The 20591-nt window shown below is 18.4% G+C and overlaps 3 protein-coding genes across 3 annotated transcripts; all 3 read left to right on the top strand.

Moving 5' to 3' along the window:
* Window positions 1–1733: 1733 nt before the first annotated feature.
* PRELSG_1300300 (Plasmodium exported protein, unknown function) lies at window positions 1734–3826 on the top strand (the record flags this gene model as incomplete). The annotated part of the gene is made up of 3 exons (XM_028678513.1): window positions 1734–1777; window positions 1979–2040; window positions 2127–3826. 3 exons carry the CDS (start codon window positions 1734–1736, stop codon window positions 3824–3826), a joined length of 1806 nt encoding a protein of 601 aa, XP_028535652.1.
* A 5802-nt stretch (window positions 3827–9628) lies between these two features.
* Window positions 9629–10498, top strand: PRELSG_1300200 (Plasmodium exported protein, unknown function; the record flags this gene model as incomplete). Its single annotated transcript, XM_028678512.1, has 2 exons — window positions 9629–9806; window positions 9960–10498. 2 exons carry the CDS (start codon window positions 9629–9631, stop codon window positions 10496–10498), a joined length of 717 nt encoding a protein of 238 aa, XP_028535651.1.
* An 8881-nt stretch (window positions 10499–19379) lies between these two features.
* PRELSG_1300100 (hypothetical protein) lies at window positions 19380–20111 on the top strand (the record flags this gene model as incomplete). Its single annotated transcript, XM_028678510.1, has 1 exon — window positions 19380–20111. The coding sequence occupies one exon, from the start codon at window positions 19380–19382 to the stop codon at window positions 20109–20111; it is 732 nt and encodes a 243-aa protein (XP_028535650.1).
* Between the last annotated feature and the right edge of the window lie 480 nt (window positions 20112–20591).

Genomic DNA, 20591 nt, shown 5'->3' with positions numbered 1-20591 from the left:
CTCTTAAAAATATTAAATATTTTGTAGTATGTATTTCTTTAATAATTTATAAAATGAAATTAACTATATATATATATATTAATGCAATAATATATTAGTCCGTTGAAAAATACAAAGATGATGTATTAGCATTACATTATTTTTAGACATTTTTCTATTTCTTATTTATCATTTGATAATATCTAATAAATTAGTGTTTATAAAATAAATTAATAAGTAAAATATTAGTTTATAAAAAATAAGATTGAAAAAATAATTTTTATTATATATAAAAATATCTTAATATTAAACAAAAAATTCAACTATAAATTTTTCTATATAAAAAATAAGAATAAAGATATATTTATGCTCATTATAAAGTTAGCAACATTGTATAAAAATTAAAAAAAATATGAGAGCAATATATAAGAAGGAAAAAGTACTTTGCTATTAACTAGAATAAAATAATATAGATAATACATTAATAACAATTGTAAGTCATTTATTAAAATTGTAATATAAGTTTTTTTAATTGAATTTATTTCTACAGAACAGTGATTGAATTATGAAAAATATATATATTTTTAATTGTTACTGTAAAACCTTCTAAGAAAATTTTTTCCTTTCTTTAAAATAAAATTATATTTTTATGAGAACCCATATATTTTTTTTTATATTTTCCTTTTAGGTATTTAATAAATAAATATTCATTATTTTATTAATGAAAAGAAATTAATAGTAATTTTTTAATGCATGTATAAAAAAATTTGTTTAAATTTTCTTTAAATATATTTTGTCTATTTTAAACATAAAAACAAAAATTAAGAAAAATATAAAAAAATATTTTAGATGAATTATATTTTATTACTTACATTTGGTAATATATATAATAAATTATATGTAATATATTAATACTTTTAGTGTATACAAAAAATAAATAAAATTAAGATAAATATGTATACTTAAAATTTTTTTTAAAAAGAAGAAACATTTTATTTTAATTGAACAAAAAGTACAACAAAGTGCTCTATAAAGGTTAAGAAAATATTTTTTACAATTTTTTAAAATGAAAGTAATTTGTAAGTACTATCTTAAATGAAGTATTGAAATTTTTTATAAAATTTGTTTCATTATTCTCTAATGAATTCATTGAAAATCCTCATAATTTTCAAATAATATTTGCGTAAGATTTCATCATCACATTTAAGCAAAATATATTTCATCTTCTATGTGAATTGAAACACAAAATATTATAATTAATGAACAAAATATTATACTTTTTAAAATTTATTTTTCAAAGATGTATTTTTAATATAATTTTCCATGTGGCCCCTTAATTAGAATTTTTATATGAAATAATTCTATACTTTCTTTAATTATTATATTTAATGAATATAATAAAGTTTTTTAAATGTCAATAGAATTAAATATTTGAAAAACAAATATGAAATCAAGGGGATTTTATGAGATGTTATTGCTGTGCAGATAGTTAAGATTAATAAAAACAAAAAAATCGTGTGTAACGATTGTTTTATTTTTCATATTTAAAGATTATAATATAAGCGCATGCTAACATGCACAAATGAGAACGGAAAGACTATCTAAAATTAAATCAAAAAATAAAAATAATTATAATTTTAATATATATAAAAAATAACTATTCAATGATTATAATTTAATAGAATGATTTATAACGTTCATTTTAAGATAATTAATTATATGTCATATATAATTAATTTTTTTTTTGTTAAATTATGTGTTTAGAACTTAAGTGGTTTTTTATAAAAAGCGTGAAAAAGTTAGAAGATTTTTCCTATAATGAATAAGAAGTTTCAATCTTTATATTTACATGTTATAATTATATTTTAAGAATGTATTTTTATTAGTAACTATAAATATATTTAGGCTTATAATTATGTTGTATCTTATAATAGTTTATTTAAAATCACCTTAAATTTTTAATTATAACTAAATAATTTTTTTTTTTGTTTCTCTTAAGGTTTTCCTTTGGTTATTATTGTGCTGTTGGAAATGTAAATGCTCTTACTTTGTTCGACCAAGGTAAAAAAAATCAAATTTTTTTAAATATAACCATCTTTTTAAACTTTTTTTTTTTTTCCCTTTTAGTTGTTATTACATTAATGAAGGCATTTCTTTCCCTTGTGTAAGGGAATTAGTATCAAAGTTCAATCAAAAAGCTGGTCAAAGTACTAATATGCAAAATAAACCAATTCCTGAAAAAAAAGGTGAAGGAACTACTTCGAAAAGTAGTTTAAAAAGTATTAAACTGACACCTGGAGAACAAGAAACTTGTTTTTCTAGCTCTAGTAATCAAGCTGAAGAATCAAGTAATCGTGAATCAGAGTTAGCTGGAGGTGGCTCAAAATTAGTAGAATTTAAGGATCCAGAAAGCTGCAAAGGATATAAATTGATGGATTTATTAAATGATGCATTTCATGGAGATATAACGGAAGATAAAGATATTATGATGAGATGCTTAGGTGGTATTTATGTATATGTTCATAATAATAGTTTAGTTTATGCAAAAAGGGCAAATTTAATATATACGAATTTAGCTAATAGCTTTTTAAAATTACATTTTAAAGGAAAAAATGAAGAAAGGATTAGTATATTAAGAAAAAATAATGATCTATCTGATACAAAAGATTATAATTTGGAATTATTTAAGAAAATGTTAAAAAAAGTGTGTGCAAAAAAAGATATTGTTCTATTAGAAAAAGCAGAGCTTGTAAAAGCAGAGAGTATCTTGGAAAAATATAATTCTATTATATCTGATTATACGATCTCTCTTTCCACTGTAGTTGCAAATGTAAGAAAACTTGCTGAAAATTATCAAAATTATAAGCTAGATTTAAGATTTTTTAATTACAAATATTTTATGGAATTATTGGAAACAGATAAATTAGGTAAAATAATAAATTTTTTATCATCTTTATCATCAGATTCACAATCAAAATATATTAAAATAGATATAAGCATTTTAAGGGGTTTGAATAGTAATTTAAATGTTATAAGAAGGCTAATAAATAATGTACAAAGTGCCTTTAATTTAACAAAAAAAAAACTCTTTGATATTTTTAAAATGAAAGGGAATTTCAATATATTACTTCTTAAGGATTTTTTATTATGGTATTTTGACAAATATGACTATAAAAATAAGATAGAAGAAATTTCGTATTTACTGGAAGATGGAAATTTAGGACCAGTTATTAAAAAAAATTTAATGAAAATCTTACATGAGAATGAAGAAAGTTTTAAAAAATTTAAGGAAAAATTTAATTTAGATGGAGTTTTTCGTGCATCGATAAGAACTTCTAGACTATGTTTAAAAAATAATAAAGAGGAATTAGAATTACAAAGTAAATGGAATGATGCAGCACTTTTGCTTGAAAAGTTAGTTGTAATCAATAAAGTATCTCAGTTTTTGTTAGATTTTAGAGAAATTTTATCACTTTTAAATGTAAATTTTCTCAAGTTAAAATGTATAAAATCACCAGAAAAAAAAAAAGAGTTTTTTGATAATATAGATATTGCTTTTAAAAAATATGACGAACAAAAAAAAAAATTAAAAATGTATACACAATGGTTTCTCATTATATCCAGAATTAATGAGAAATTAGAAAATTTAGAAAGTTTCCTTTTAGAAAATCAATATATTGAAAGTGTTTTAAAGGAAATATATGAACAATGCAATTTTTCTTATATTACATGTAATTCAGATGAAAAAATGCAGCATAAGAGATCTAAAATCGTTTACTTTTCAATAAATTTTGTTTTAGAACATTTACTTAATAATAAAGGCATTTTTTTAAAAGACTTAGAATAAAAAATTGTAAAAGGGGGAAAATTATATATAATAAATAATTTATTAAGAAAAATACATAAATTTTCAATAGAAGAAATTCAAATGAGTTATATTTCATAATAAATGATGCATTTGTAAATAGAAAAAAAAAGAGTGTACCGTTAAACAAATTAGTATTAAAAAATAATATATAAAGATTATATCATTTTATTTCGTATGTGATATTCACATTTTATGGGAAAGAAATAATAATTTTTTTGAATAATACAAAAGATATTTTTTTTTTGTAATAATTCATTTGAAATTTTATAGTCCATAGATTACAAATAACGAATGTTTTATAATGATAATTAAATATTTTCTAATATTTAAAAATTTATAAGGTGTAAAAAAAAAAAAAATTTTCATTTTTAAAAGTTATAGAAGTGTTTGTATTCTGTCAAGTTCTCCCTTATGATATGTTATGGTTTTTTTTTTTTTTTTTTTGTGTCGTTAATTTTGCAGTATATTTGTATATTATAATTAATTAGAATATGTAAAATTTTATTTTTTTTTTTTTAATTCTAGATTTTATTTTTTTATATTATAAAATTCTTAAATAGTCTTTAAGAATTAAAATAACTACAAAGATTGAGTTCTTAATATATTTTTTGAATTTAATATTTAATATATGGATAAAAAAATTTTTTTCTTATAAAAAAATGACATTTATGCCTTTGTAATTTTTTTTTTCAAAAATATAAAAATTATAAAAGTTGTAATTAAATTAAATTAATGCAATGTTAGCTGGTTTTCGAAGGATAATAATCATTAGTACTGATTTTTTTGGTAATTTTAAAGATTTAAAATATTTTTTACAAAAAATGAAAATTTTTACTAATTAACTTTTTTTTTACTTAGACTCTCTACATGAAAATAATAAATGAATCTAAATTTAAAAATAATAGTAATATTACCATATACATTAATACACAATTTTATAAAAACATTGATAGTGTGATTTATTAATTGGATATTCAAAGACTTGGATAAAAGTAATTAATATCCAAGTTAATAAAGAGCAAAATTTAGGACTCCTTTATAATTTTGTGTTATAGATTCTAATTTTATAATACAAAATTAATAAAATCATTTTAAGAAGATAAAAGTCTATAAAAGTTAAATAAAATAAAAGCAATTCACTTTCTATCCTTTTCTTTTTCAATCTCTCTCCCACCTTAAAAAAAAGACATAATCTAATCGTAACTGATATGTGTCTTAAAAAAAAAAAAAGTAATTAGACACACTAAATTGGTCAAGGTTCTAGTATCTTGACTTTTTACATGCAATGTACTCCTAGAGAAGACATAATTAAGTTTTAAATGCTTATTTGATATTATTAAATTAGCTACGAACATATATATAAGTTTTATTAAGACAAACCTTAAACTGTATATTAAGGGCTATGAATTTATTCATTGTCCATAGTGTCATAGCATTTTTTGTTACTATAATAATAAAAAAAATTTATTTCTGTTGTATAAATAAATTAAATAATTTTTTTTTCAGTTAAATGAAAAATATTTATATAAAAAAGCTTTAATTTATCATAAACAAATGACGAAAAGGAAAAATGCTTATGCAATAAGTTAAATTACATAAATAAAAACGAATATTAATTTTTACAAACATTACTTGCAATTTTTAAAAATTACATGATTATTCCATTAATACTAATGAGTTAAATGTTCATTATTTGTAAAATATATTTTTTAATTAATACAAAAATTAAAATAAATCATTTACAAGTCATTACATATACTTTATAACAATTCAGAACAGTTAAATTATTATCGAATAATTAAAATTTATATTTTTTATTATATTAATTTATATTTTTACTTAATTTATGGATGAATAATTTCTATCATACTTTATTTCTAAAAGAACATAACACATTTTAATATATTTAATTATATATTAAAACATGCACTTGAAATAAATAATTCATTGGAGTTTAAATAAATTCATCTGATAAATTTTTTATATTATTTATAATTTCTATAAATATATTTTAAATACAAATTGATGGAACTTTTATTTTATTTACATATTACATTTAGATTCAGAGAATGAACATCATTGCCTATTAGCATTTTTTTCTTATACTCTATTGGAATAAAAAGATTAATTAGTATGTAAATTCTTTAACAAAAATATAAAGTAAAAACATCCAGCGAAGTCTAAGTCTAAAAGAAATTATTACTTAAAATATATATTTTACGATATATATGATAGTAAGAAAGCACGTTCAAGAGAAGATTAAAGTTCTTTAAAACAATTTTATTTTTTTCAAAATAAATAATATTATAAAAATTTTATCATTATATATTATTTATATCAAATCATGAAAATGTTTTATATTTTAGTTTATTTTATTTTATATTTTCACTTTTTATGATTTTATTAAAAGAAATTTTAATCATGATATTGATGAAAATATGAAATATTTGTAGGGATATTTATTTTAACTTGGTCGATAAAAAATATTATTGGTCTTTTTGAAGCTTTAACTTGATAAAAATAAATTACATATAAAGATTAAAAATACACTGATTTATTGATTGGATGTTTTAATATTTTTATATTATTTAAGCTAGTTAAATTAATAAAGGGTATATATAACTAAATATACGGATATATATATATATATATACTTATTTTTATTATATATAGTAATATTTATAATATATAACATTTAATTTGAATTAAGCAATTTTGTATTGCTTAATAGATACATTTTACTTTTATAAATTTATTATTATTTATAAAGAATAAGCATATTCTTTTAATTAAAAACATACACAAATTAAGTTATAACAAATAACTTAATTAAACTCCAAGTTATTCAATGTTATCTCAAAATATACAAATCGCATACAACATAAACATTAAATTACTTATCATTGGTTTTTATCTTTCAATTAAAAATTAATAATCTTTCAACTCAACGTCAACGACTTCCACAAAAAAAAAAAAATTTTTTTTTTTTAAAATTACAAAGATATATAAAAATAAAAATAAACAAAAAAAATATAGCTATATATATATATTTTATAACTAACGTCAGTGTATAATTGACTTCTATTTTCCTGACTAGTAAGCTAATTTTATAATACAAAAGGTTAATAACATTTTTTTATTAACCATATATAGATCACACTTCAATGAATAAAGAACATTCTGTAAATGATTGTTGAAAATATTCATTTAATTGACAATAATATTCATAGATTCTTCAATTAAAAAGCAAGTAGATAAATATTATCATAATTACTATTCATTATATTGTATAGAAAAAAATTAATAGGCGTTGAGATATATTAATATATAAGAAGGGAAAGCAAATATTAGAAAAAAAAAAAAATTTTGGAAATTTTTATTGTGATTTTATATAATTAGTTTATTAATTGTCTATTCAATGATTTTTTGGAAGTACTGAATAATTAATTTAATATAGATCATGTAGAGTAATCTCTATATAATTTACTAATTATAAAATAACCCTTATAAAAAAAAATTTATATGCTTACAGGAATTAAAATACTTAATATGAACTAATTTCCTTATTTCATAGAATCTTTTAAAACTTGATAATAAAATATATATTAACACAATATACATTATTATTCTTTTACATTCTAATTAATTAAAGTTTACATTATTTAAAAAAAAAAAATTATACAAAGCTCATCATATATTGTCTTTTTATAATAAATAATACCTAATTATTTATAAAAATTAAGACTTATAAAAACATTATAATTCTTATAAATTACACAATACTTTTTTTTTTTCTCATTTTCATAAAAAAAATATTGAGACAAAAAACATTTTCCTTGGAACATACAATAAAATTTTAGTCTTAAAGAATATATATATATTCTCAAATTACTTATATGCAAAATTAAACATTAAGCTATATTAAAATTATGTCTTTTTAACAATCCAAAAAATATGTACAGTCATTTATTGCTCAATAATAAAAAATAAGAAAACAATAAAAAAAAATTGAGTTATAAAATAAATACTTATTTTAATTTTAAATTATGAGAATAATATAAATTATATTAAGATAATTTTTTCTGTATCTTTCATTTTTTTTAAAAGAATTTAGGTTATACTTTTCAAATAATATATAAGATTACATTATGAAAACAGAATCTGTAAATTTATTTTGTATCAAAATAAGCAATGTAAATTTATTGCATTCCTTATTAAAAATATAAATTTGTATTATGCTTCATATTTAAATGTATATGTATTAGCTAAGAAAACATTTATAAATTTTTTTTATTTTCTTAAAATTTTATTAATAATTTCAAAAAAAGACAAACACATGCATATATAGTTAAAATGGTGTTTGACACAAATATATAATTTTTTTTTATTTTTTTTATTCTAAAAAAATATGAGATGCTTTGTTTTATTCTATGTAATTACATTTATTACTTTCTAAACTAAATTAAAAGAAAAAAAAATTATTAATGGTTAGTAACAGATATTATTAACCTTTTAAGGAGTAATAGTTGGTAACTTACACAAAATATAGAATATTAGGTATGTACATCCTCTAATTTAAGAAATAAAATAAAATAAAGAAGTCTTTACTTTTTTTTTATTTTTTTAGGTTCTTTTTGTTAAATATAATTTTAATTTTTAATTTTATTTTTTTTTAGTTAATTTATTGGAGTAAAAAATTGATTGTCAAGTTGAACTAAAAGTTTAAAAAAAAAAATGATCAGGGTTTTTCTTTTATTGTTATTTAATTTTTATACACTTCTAAAGGACTGTTAGTAATTTAAATTTAAATTTTTTTTACTTTTCCTTAAAGGCTTATATTACATATAATCAACAGTTTTAACAAGGACTTAAGTTTTAAATAAAAATAAAGATGGTTTTCATTAAAGCAAATAAATGCTTCTAAAACAATAAATGCTCAGTTATAAAAACTGTGCTTATAAAGTTTACTCATTTGTAAAATTAACATAATTTTTATAATAATAAAAAGTAGCAGAGACGTTTCTACACGTTCTTTATTAATTCATTTATTCATTATACTAAAAAAGTCATTAAACAGATGATTGATAAATCAATTAGCGATATAACAAAAAATGAATTATAGTTTACGAGCTTCATGATAAGCTGTTATTAAAATTTTCAATTATTTTAAATATAATTAAATTTAATTTATAAGCAAATATTTAAGTAGATTTAATTTTTATCTATTTTATTATGAAGTAGATATTTATAAATTAGAATTAATAATATATTCGTTTTGAACAATTTCGGTATGGAAATTCAATAAAGAAAAAAAGACGCATAGCTAAATATAAAATAAGAAAGCAACGCACTAAATATGCATAAAAAACCTTAAATTATATATAATTTTATTTCATTATACATTAGCTATTTTACATCTTAAAATTATTATATTAGATCTTAATATATAGTAAATAGTATGAAAAAATATTCATTATCAACTGTGTTTGTCTAATGTTTTTATTATTTTCTATGGTAAATAAAATTAGAAAACTGTTTATTTAATTTAAAGAAGAAATATTTATTTGATATATAACATAAAATACCATATATTATTAATTAAAAGTAAGGATAAAAGAAAAAATTTATTCAGTAGAAACAATAATAATTAAATAATTAATAGAAAACAACTAAAGAAACTAGGAATTATTATAGAATTACTATGTTATTAAATTAATTATATATAGAAAAAAAATTATTTTTAGAAGTTTTATTTGTTATTTTTTCTATCTATATATCTAAATGAAATTTATTATTCTATCACCAGTATATATCTTCGCAATTTCTTTTTGCTGTCTAGAAAATTTTTTGTCTGTAAATTTTATACGTATAATAAAAAATGAAAATGGACTACATTTTTTATTGGAAAATTTAAAAAATAACCATGGATACACAAGAAAATTAGAAGAGGAAGAGAGTTGTAAAAAAAAAAAAAAAAATAATAAAATAAAATAAATAAATTATATTATGTAGCACATTAAAAACAAGATATTATATGATTATAAACAAATAAATAAAAAAAAATATATGTTACTAAAAATATATATATTTTTTAATTTTTTTCTTGATATAGCAAAAATTCATTTATTGGATAGCCAATTCGATAATTTTATTATTGAGAATAATGCAGGTTGTTCATCAGCTTTTGAGAACATGATTGATCTTAGTGTATTTGATGATATAGATTCTATTGAAAAAGAAGTATCTAATGTAAATACTAGTGTTAATGATGAAATAAAAAGTGATAAAATAAATAAGAACTTTAGAAGATATAGAAGTTGTTGCAAATTAAGAGGTGAAAATTGTGGTAATCATTTTACAAGTAATTTAAGAACTAAGAGGAAGGTTCCTGCAAGGAATGCATTATATAATACGAATAAAATGACAGAAAGACTTAAAGAAAAAGGAAAATATCATAAAGATGGTTTAGATTATACGGAAAATGTAAAAGAAAAAATATATCAGAAAAAACCATGTGGGTCAGGGGAATCTAGTGAGTCTTTCATGAACGCTACAAGCACAGGAAATAATAAGGTATTGAATAAACACAATTTATCTATAAAAGATGAAATGTATGATGAACCTGGTCCATCTGGGATTAATAAAAGATGATATTCAACTTTTATGAAATTATTAGTAAGTTATACGAACAAAAAGCAAGTTATTCATCCACATTCACTAGTTAATAAAAAAAAAAAAGTTCAATTATTTTTTTTTTTTTTTATTTTATAAGTTTTTCGTTTATTGTGTTTTTAAAATTTAGTTTTTATATTTTGCTGTTGAGAATTTTATTTTGTTGATCGAATTAATTTTTGAAACCTTAAAAAATTAAATTCGGGATTTAGTGGAAAAATAAAAAGGACTTTATTTTTGTTAATATTTAATTTTTATCTATTTTTAAAAGAATGTCAATAACTTTAATATAAAATTAATGGTTTATTTTAAATGACTATTTTACATATAATCAATAGTATTAACTAGGATTTGAGCCTTTAATAATAATAGGTATAATTTTTATTAAAGTAAATAAATTCCTCTAAAACATTAAATACTTAGTTATGTAAACTATGTGCATAAAGTATATTTATTTATAGAATTAGTATAATTTTTATAATAATTAAAAGTAGTGGAGAAATTTGTACATGCATTTTATTAATTTGTTTGTTAAATACTTTAGCAAGCTCAATGAACATCATATCAATAAATCGTTGGGAGAAGAATATGATAATCCATGAATTTATTAAAAACAGTAATTATATAAAAGAGGAAAATGAAAAATTAATAAACTCACTTTAAGAATTCTATTTATATTTCTATAAATTTATGGATAATTCCCAAAATTAATTCACAAGTTCTTATGAAAGAGTGCAAATTCATTATATTAGAAATTAAATATTTTCTTATATTAAAAATAAATCAACATATTTTATTAAAGACGTGTACTTTGTGAAGCAAAGGAATGTATAAGTATTCATATTTTGTTAAATCTAAAAACTAAGTAATTGAAAAATTTATAAAAATATTTTTAATAAAGAGGTATGAATCATGTTTAGCTACACGTAGATGTAAAATATCAATAAATCAGCAAAAAATTAACATGATTATATATTGCTCTTTTAATCACATATGAAGGTAATTTGTCATATGAGATTATTTTTTTGCAAATTTTCAAATTGTTATGTATGTTATATAGTTGATTTATTAATTGCCTGCTTAATGACTTTACTAGAGTATTAAACAAACAAATTAATAAAGAGTATGTATAACTAAGTATGCATTTTTTAAATATATATACATACTTGTTTTTATTATATATATAATGGTTTCTTATGATGCATAATATTTAATTTGATTTAAAATTTACTGTATTTTTTAATAGACATATTAAACTCATTTTTAAATGTAAACATATATCTGATAAGCAATATAGAATAATTTAATGTATAATATAAATATTATACATTATAAAAAGCTATTATATATGCATATATAATAAAATAAGTATATATATATAAAAATCCGTATATTTAGTTATGCATTCTTTTTATTAATTTGTTTGTTTAATACTCTAGTAAATCACCAATCAAGAAAATACGAGTTATCCATGTACTAAGTTAAAAAACAAAAAAAAAATATATAAATTTTATTTTATTTTTTTTTTTTGATATGAATTCATTATTCCTTTGAAACCACTGAAAGGATTTTAAATTCATTGAAAAAGGTGATTAAATATTTAGAAGATAAAAGTATTATTAAACTTTTTATTTAAGGTAAAGAAAAAATATCTTTTTTTTTATATATTTAATTATTATTTTTTCTAAAAAAGTTAAATGATTTTAAATTAAATTTGTTATCTTCTATACTTAGATTATCATATGTGATCATAATTTAAAAGAGGGTTTCAATTTTTAACAAAAATAAAGTATACATTTGTTAAAGTAAATAAATACCTCTGAAAAAGTAAGAAGCTTCTTAATTAAAGTAAATGTTATGTATATAAATTTACATATTTATAAAACAAAAATAGGTATAAAATTAAAATCAACATAATCAGTTATACTTACTCTATTTATTTGTGTATTTAATACTCTAGTAAAGTCTTTGAACAGGCATTTAATAAATAATTAGCTTAAAAAAATTACACAAACTCGAAAAATACGTACACTAAAAGAAAAAAATTAAGTAAAAATTATTATTTAAATTCACATATATTTTTTTATATAATTTTTTTTTATTTAGTGAGCATAATTAAAAAAAGGTAGATATATATATTTTTTATATTGCACATGTTTTAACTTAAATATTTTCCTAGCATATTTTACATGCACAACAAAAAAGTTTATTTAATGTTCCTTTTTAATACAATTTAAAATAGATCTATAACACCATTAATTGTCCAGGATATTAACATATGTAATATTATTTTATATGGATTTTCCTAGAATAGTCAATAAAAGTGCTATTGGTATTTTTGAACTTTTAATAATATGAAATATTATGTAGTTGAATATTTAGTTATGTGTTAAGGTATTTGAGGAAATACACCAGTTGATATGCTTGCATAAAATTTAATACGATAAGATGTGTATAAAGCACGTAGACTTAAGTGCATGCAAAAAAATAAATAAAATATATATACATTATTTTTTATTATATAAATTTTTTTTTTTTAGGTGATGAGATAAATTATGATAAATATTATTATATTTTTAGTAAGTTATAAGCATAAACTCATGAAAAACTATTTAAAGTAATAAAATTTTAATGTGTTAAAATATACATATATATATTTAATATATTAGTGATTCAAAGATTTTAACACATAGAATAAATAAATTATTTATTTTATATTATATAGCTGGCCAATGAATAAATTTATTATCCATAATTAATATGCAGTTTTAGGTTTTCCTTGATAAAACTTATATATATATGTGCTTGATTAATTGAATAGTACTAACCAATTAGACCAAAATTTATTTTGTCTTACCTAGGAGTTCATTGCATGCGAGGGCTAAAGTATTATCACTGTGATCAACTTAGTGTGTCTAATAAAAGTTTTTTTTTTAAGACGCATCTGGGTTATAATTATATTAATGCCTTTTTTATTCATTTTTTTAATTTTTTTTTAATGTTTTTTTTTCATCTTTTTTTTTTTAATATATTTTTTTTTTCATGAGAGAAGGAATCGATGAGAAAAGAATGGCATGTATATTACTTTAATTAAATTTCACTCATATATTTTAGTTTTAAAAGTAGTTTTATTAATTTTATATTATATAGAAACTTTAATACAAAATTATAAAGGAGTCTTAAAATTTGCTCTTTATTAACTTGGATATTCATCGCTTTTATTAAAGTAGTTGAGTAACCAATTAATAAATCAATAGCATAATTATATAAGGATTTTATAATTATATATTATAAATGATATAATAATTAAGATAGATGCAAATGTGTACGCATACTTTTTAATAATATGCCTGTTTAAAATACTATAAAAGTATTTGAATATCCAACTAATAAATCAAAGAATAAAAGACAATAAACTAAGTACTACACTAAATATATACAATGTAAACAACACTGTTCCTTCTCTCAGAGTTATTAACATAAAAAATAGAAATTTGAAAGCAATATCTATTTATTGTAAGGGAAAAGGAATTATAATTCCATTTAAAAAAGATCAAATGGTTTGTTAACAAAATAAAAGATACATATAAGACGTAATTAAAATATATAATACAAATAACTGAGAAAAATAAAAAGGTTTCAAATCTTATTTATGTTTTTAAACCAAAAAATAATCTTGACATTTAAAGAAGCATTGCTCCGCATTGTGATGTAAGTAATAATTGTGGAAATATAAATAAAGAGATAAAAAAAAGACATAATATTATAAAGCAAGCTATGGAAGATAATATAAATTTATAATTTTTTTAATAGTGATTTCGCATGGCCAATAAAGGATATAATCTATCCATTTAAATGTTCAATGGAAATAATAAAGTATAGCTAAAAATATAGTTGCGTAATTAAGGTTTTTGAAAAATTATTTTTGTTATTTAATTTAAAAAAATATATATATACTTAAAAATATTAGTATACTGAAAAAAAAATTTTGATTTATATTTTAAATGATATAATTTTTTGGAAAATTATTTTTTATTTTCTCTTTATATATATATATGAGAAAAAAGGATGATAATGCTTTTTTTTTTTTTTTTATAGGAAAATGAATTAAAAAATGTTTAATTATTGGTCAATGAATAAATTCATTGCCCTTAATTAATGTATAGTTTGAAGTTTATCTTAATAAAACTTATATATATGTTTGTAGTTAATTTCATAGTACTAAACAATTATTTATAACTTAAATAATTACTCCTTTATCTAGGAGTACACTGCATGCAATAAGTTACTAGAACCTTGACCAATTTAGTGTACCCACATTACCATTTTTTTTGACACATCTCGGTTATGATTATATCATATCTTCTTTTTTATTTTTATTTATTATTTTTTTTTGGAGAATGAATTTTTATGGAGAAAGATTGAAAAAGAAAAGGATAGCAAGTGGATTGCTTTTATTTTATTTTAACTTTTATAGACTTATTTTATTAAAGTGATTTAATTAATTTTGTATTATAAAAATAGAATATACAATACAAAATTATAGAGGAGTACTAAAACGTACTCTTTATTAACTTGGATATTCATTACTTTTATCCAAGTCTTTGAATATCCAATTAATAAATCAATTATAAAGAAAGAATCAAGTTTTATCAATTATAGGAATTAACTATTCATGAAAGTTTATATACATAAATATACATTATATTGTTTACTATTTGTAAATATTATGTAAATATGAATATAGATGATTAAAAATTTTTATAAAAACACATGAACATTTCATAGTGAAGTTAATATGTGAAGAGTGATAAAATTATGGGTAAATATTATTTGAATTAAGATGTTTTAAGTTACATTCGAAATATGTTATTTATTTCAAGTTATATAATTAAATATATGAAGATAGTATACGATCTATAATAAATAAATTTAAAACAAAATTAGTGTAGATTACTATACACACTATTTATTGATTTTATTGTACAATATAAAACGGAATCGTTTGAACATTGAATAAATCAAAATAAAACTATGAAAGAAAAAAAGTCATTTCAAAGACAATTTTTCTTTTTTTTTAATTGTAAAATTTTTTAAGTTACTTTTTAGTAATTATAATCAGAATATTTATGACTGTACTTAACCCATTTTTATTTTTATAGAAAATCTTTTTATGAATAGAATTATTTTAATTGAATTTATTTTATTGATATGATATATATATTATAGTCTTATTTAAAAAAAAAATTTTAGTAAGAAAATAAAATTAATATTTTATTAATGTGCTTTTATTTAAACACTACATTACATTAGTTTTTGTTATTTTTACAAATTTATTGTATTATTTATTTTTGTTATTTAGTTTTTAAAAATTAAAATTTTATTAATAAACACATTTTAACTATTAATGTGTCTGTATCTTGTCGTTTTTTTTAATAGTTTTTAATTGTGTAATCGAAATTTAAAAACATAGAAATAATTTATCTATAATAAATGTAAAAAATACTTAGAAAAATTATATATATTAATTAAATTTAAGTAAAAAGGAAAATAGTAATGTATTTTTTTTTTTAAAATATATTATTTATAAAATATATTGACATATTTAAAATTTTTATAAGATAAAGAAGGAAAATGTGTTTATATAGATATACATATAAAGGTATATAAAACAAAATTTATGTATGATATTTATACTATTATATTTATAATAAAATAATTATAAAAAAATGTTTTCATATTAAGCTATATATATATATAAATTTTATTATTTATTTTTTATCGAGAATGTTAAAAAGTAAGAAAATTTAGCATAAAAATAGTATATATATATATTTTACATAATATTAATATGTGAATGATATAGAATTTAAATATAACATAATTATGTATATGGTTAATAAAATATGTTATTAACCTTTTGTAGTACACTAAGCTAGTTTACTACTTGTGTACATACAAGTTAGCCATGCATTGACGCTAGTTAATAAAAAAAAGAAAATAAAGTTAATTTTTTTTGTTTGTTTATTTATTTTTATATACATCTTTGTAATTAAAAAAAAAAATGGAAATAAAAAAATTAATTTTTTTTTGTTTTGTTTTTGTTGACGTTGGTATTTTTAAAAATTAGATAAAGAATTAATTTTTACTTATTAAAACTTGAGAGACAAAAGAATAATGTTAATGTTATATTCAATGTATATTTTTGAAATAACATTGAATAATTTAAAGTTTTGACGTTATTAATTGTTATAGTTTGTTTGTATGTTTTTAATTTAAAGAATAAGTAATTTTTTGTAAATAAAAACTCATTTATAACAATTAATAGGTTTATTAAAAGATGTAGTAAAATTTAACTCAGATTAAATATTATGCATCATAAGAAAACTATATATATATAATAAAAACAAATATATATATATATATATAAATGTATACTTAGTTATACATACTCTTTATTAATTTGTTTGTTTAATACCCTAGCAAAGTCATTAAATGGGCAATTAATAAACCAGTATATTAAAAACTGGAGAAACGTGATTAAAAATAAGATGAAAAATAAATTTGTTTTAGATCATAAAGAATAATTAAATAAATAGTATATATAATTTTCTATAGTAAAAGGTTTTATGATAAAGTGAATAGAGATTTTCTTAAATACTTTATTAATTTAATTTGCATAAAATATCATAAAAAGATATAAATGGGCAATAAAATATTATTGTCTTTCTCGTATTATAAATATTAAAGACTGTTTTGATTGAAAAATGGATGCTATATATTTTTCATTTTATTTTGCTTTATAATTTATATAAATATATTGATTTATTTTTATTTTTGAAAGATATAAAACATGTTTTTAATATATATATATTTGAAAATGTACATTTTAATAATTAGGGAAAATATAGCATACAAAATCATTTTTTATGCTTATTGTTTAAATAAGCAATCTTAAATGTTTTTCCAAAAAATTTTCATTTCAAAAATAAAAATAATAAAAAATAAAAATAAAAATCATGTAATTTATATTATTGGTTATACAAATTTTTATTGAAATTATAAATAATATATTATGATAAAAAAAAAAAAAAAGTAACGAAAAGAAAAAATAAAATGACGTGAAAATAATGAGAATAAATAGCAAAAGTTTGAATTAAATAATTTATAAATTTAGCGACAATGATTAAATAGATATGAAATTAAATTTTTTAAATTTAATGGCATTTAAAAATTGAAATGATATAGAAATACTAATTATTATTGTATAAGAATTTTATTTTAGAAAATATAATGCATGCAACAACAAAAATATGTACATGAATGAATAAAATTATCTACACAATATTTTTTGGTATGTCTTTACATTTTAGAATAAAACAATTTTTTAAAAAAAAATAATATTTTGTATGAAAAAAAATTTTGTCAAGTTCAGTTATTAAAAAATATTACCGATATATTTGTTTCATATTGTTTAATTTTTTTTAATAATGTTTGTGGTCTTAAATAAATTATATGGATTTAATGGGTTTTGAGAATCTACATATTGACTAATTGCTCGTTTATAAATTTTACTTGAGCATTTGGCAAATAAATTAATAAAAAGCATGTATAAAAAAATTATACTGATTCTTAAAAAAAATAAGTATAAAATTAGAAATCAGTAAGTTTATATATATAATATTTAATTTAATTAAGAGTCTTTTTATTGCTTCAAATGCATTTATTTACTTTAATAAATGAATACCTTATTTTTTTTAAAAATATATATTCTCTTTTAAATTACGATTAAATAAAAAAATTTAATTACAACAATTAACAAATTTAAAGATATTTAAATAATTTTTAAAGGCATAAAAATTAAATAAAACGGAACAAAGTATTTTTTTATTCATTTTAAATAAAAAGTTTTATATGCTCTTATCTTTAAAAAAAAAAAAAAATTTTATATATTTTTTTAAAACTACATTCATTACAGGGTTAACTAGGATTGTCCTAATTAGTAAACTAAATTTTATATTATAAAAGGTTGATAATATCTTTTATTAATTAAATGTTGAGAGATACTATAATTTAAGTGTTTTTGTACAACATTTTATTCCTTACATGCTGTTAGAAAATATGAATTGTTTTTTTTTTTATATGAATTCAAAAAAAAGTATTTTATAGTATATAATTTATATATTTATTTGTTATTTTGGAAAAAGTACCAAAGTTAATAATTTATGATATTTGAATTTTATCTTTTAGTTTTTATAGATCTCTTTTTTTTTTTTTTTTTTTTTGTTATGCATTACATTATTTGTAGTTATCAAATTTTCATTTTTTTTACCTTTTTTGTATTTATTTGCATTTTTTGGTGGTTATATTTTTAGTTATTTGAATGGACTTTAATTTTTTTTTTAAGTTCACATAATTTTATTTTAATTTGAATTGATACAAATTATTTTACTTATTCTTAAACTAGGATATTTACTAAGATTTGTATTGCTTTACTTATTATTGAATTTTTTTTTTTTTTTTTTATTAAAAGGAAAATATATAGAAAAATTATATTTTTTATAGATTTACATGCTTCTTGTTAAAAATAAGTTAACCATTATTATTATTAAATATAAAAATTAAAAAAGAATTATTTATGAGATAATTATAATTTATTTTTTTAATTCTTTAAATTGAAAGATAGGAAATAATTTTGAAAGGAATAAAAAAAAAAATATATATATTTTAATTAGTATTTAAAACTGTATGCATATATAAATGTTTTTCTCTACATAAATTATACACATGCACTTTATTAATTTTAGAACTTATTTTTTCATACAGATAATAATTATTTTATATTTATTTATTCCTTAAAATGAAGATTTTTAAAATATTATATTTTATTAGTGTGTTGTTAGTTATTAATTTGTCAACGTTTTGGCATGATATTAATTTGTTTGTTACTTTAGAAAATGTAATACAACACAAGTACATCCCTATATTATGGAATAAAAAAGAAAGAAATCTTGCAGAAGGTGGTTTAGAGGATAGTTCTTCAAGTAATATTAGAACACACCAACGTCCAGATCTACTTGATGAAGAAATCTTATTAAAAATAAGTGAATGTTCCGAATTAGAATACATGTCAACTAAGGAAATAGTATATTTAATAACTGATAATAATAAAAATCCTGAAGAAATAATTAATAATATTGGATTAATTCAAAGTAGTATTCTTGGAAAACTTCAGCAAGAAAATATTGAATTAACACATAGTGTCCTTTGGAATATGTCATTAAGGATAGCTCAACGCCTTGGTGAGATTTTTAGATCTGGTCCTTTACAAAGAGAAGAAGTTCAAGCAAAATTAAGGGTGTACATTGTAGAGCCCATAACAGTATCTCATATTATAGAAAATAGTTTTAGTAGCAGTGATTTATTAAATATAAAATGTACCATTTATAATTTGGGTACTATAAGGAATGAGATTGCCAAAAGAATAAGTACTAAGAAAATTTCTTTATCTAATTTCTTGTTAAATAATATGATGTACAGAATAAGTATGTTCTTCAATGATATATTTGATATGCATGGTCTACTTCAATAATCATTATGAAACCATTGGAAGCGTAAAGCAAGTCAATAATAAAGCTTTTTTTTCGAGAACATATCATTTATTTTTTATATATATTATTACTAAAATGATGAAATATAAAAAAAATATTTAAAATAGCATAATATACTTATGCATGCTGCCAAATATTTTGATGAATAATTGCCACTTGAATCGCATACTTTTGTAGTTCTTTGCATTAGTCTCATTTAAAAATGAAAGAGTTAATATCATGTCAAATGCTCTTAATAAGAAAAAAAGGATTTTGAGATTAAAGAATTAGCAGTGTTATTTTTAATTGTTATTTTTTGTTGTTGATTATTCATTTATTAATTAGATGTTCCATTACTTTATTAGAGCACTGAACAAATATATTTATATATATAAATATACAGCAATCTTTAGGCATTTCCTTTATGATATATTACTTTTATTTAAAGTGGTTATATTTAATGATAATTAAGTTGTATGTTA

The sequence above is a fragment of the Plasmodium relictum genome, assembly GCF_900005765.1.
Source record: "Plasmodium relictum strain SGS1 genome assembly, chromosome: 13".
Lineage (NCBI taxonomy): Eukaryota > Apicomplexa > Aconoidasida > Haemosporida > Plasmodiidae > Plasmodium > Plasmodium relictum.
The sequence above is the reverse complement of the archived record's forward strand: the minus strand, read 5'-3'. Positions and strand labels throughout refer to the sequence as shown.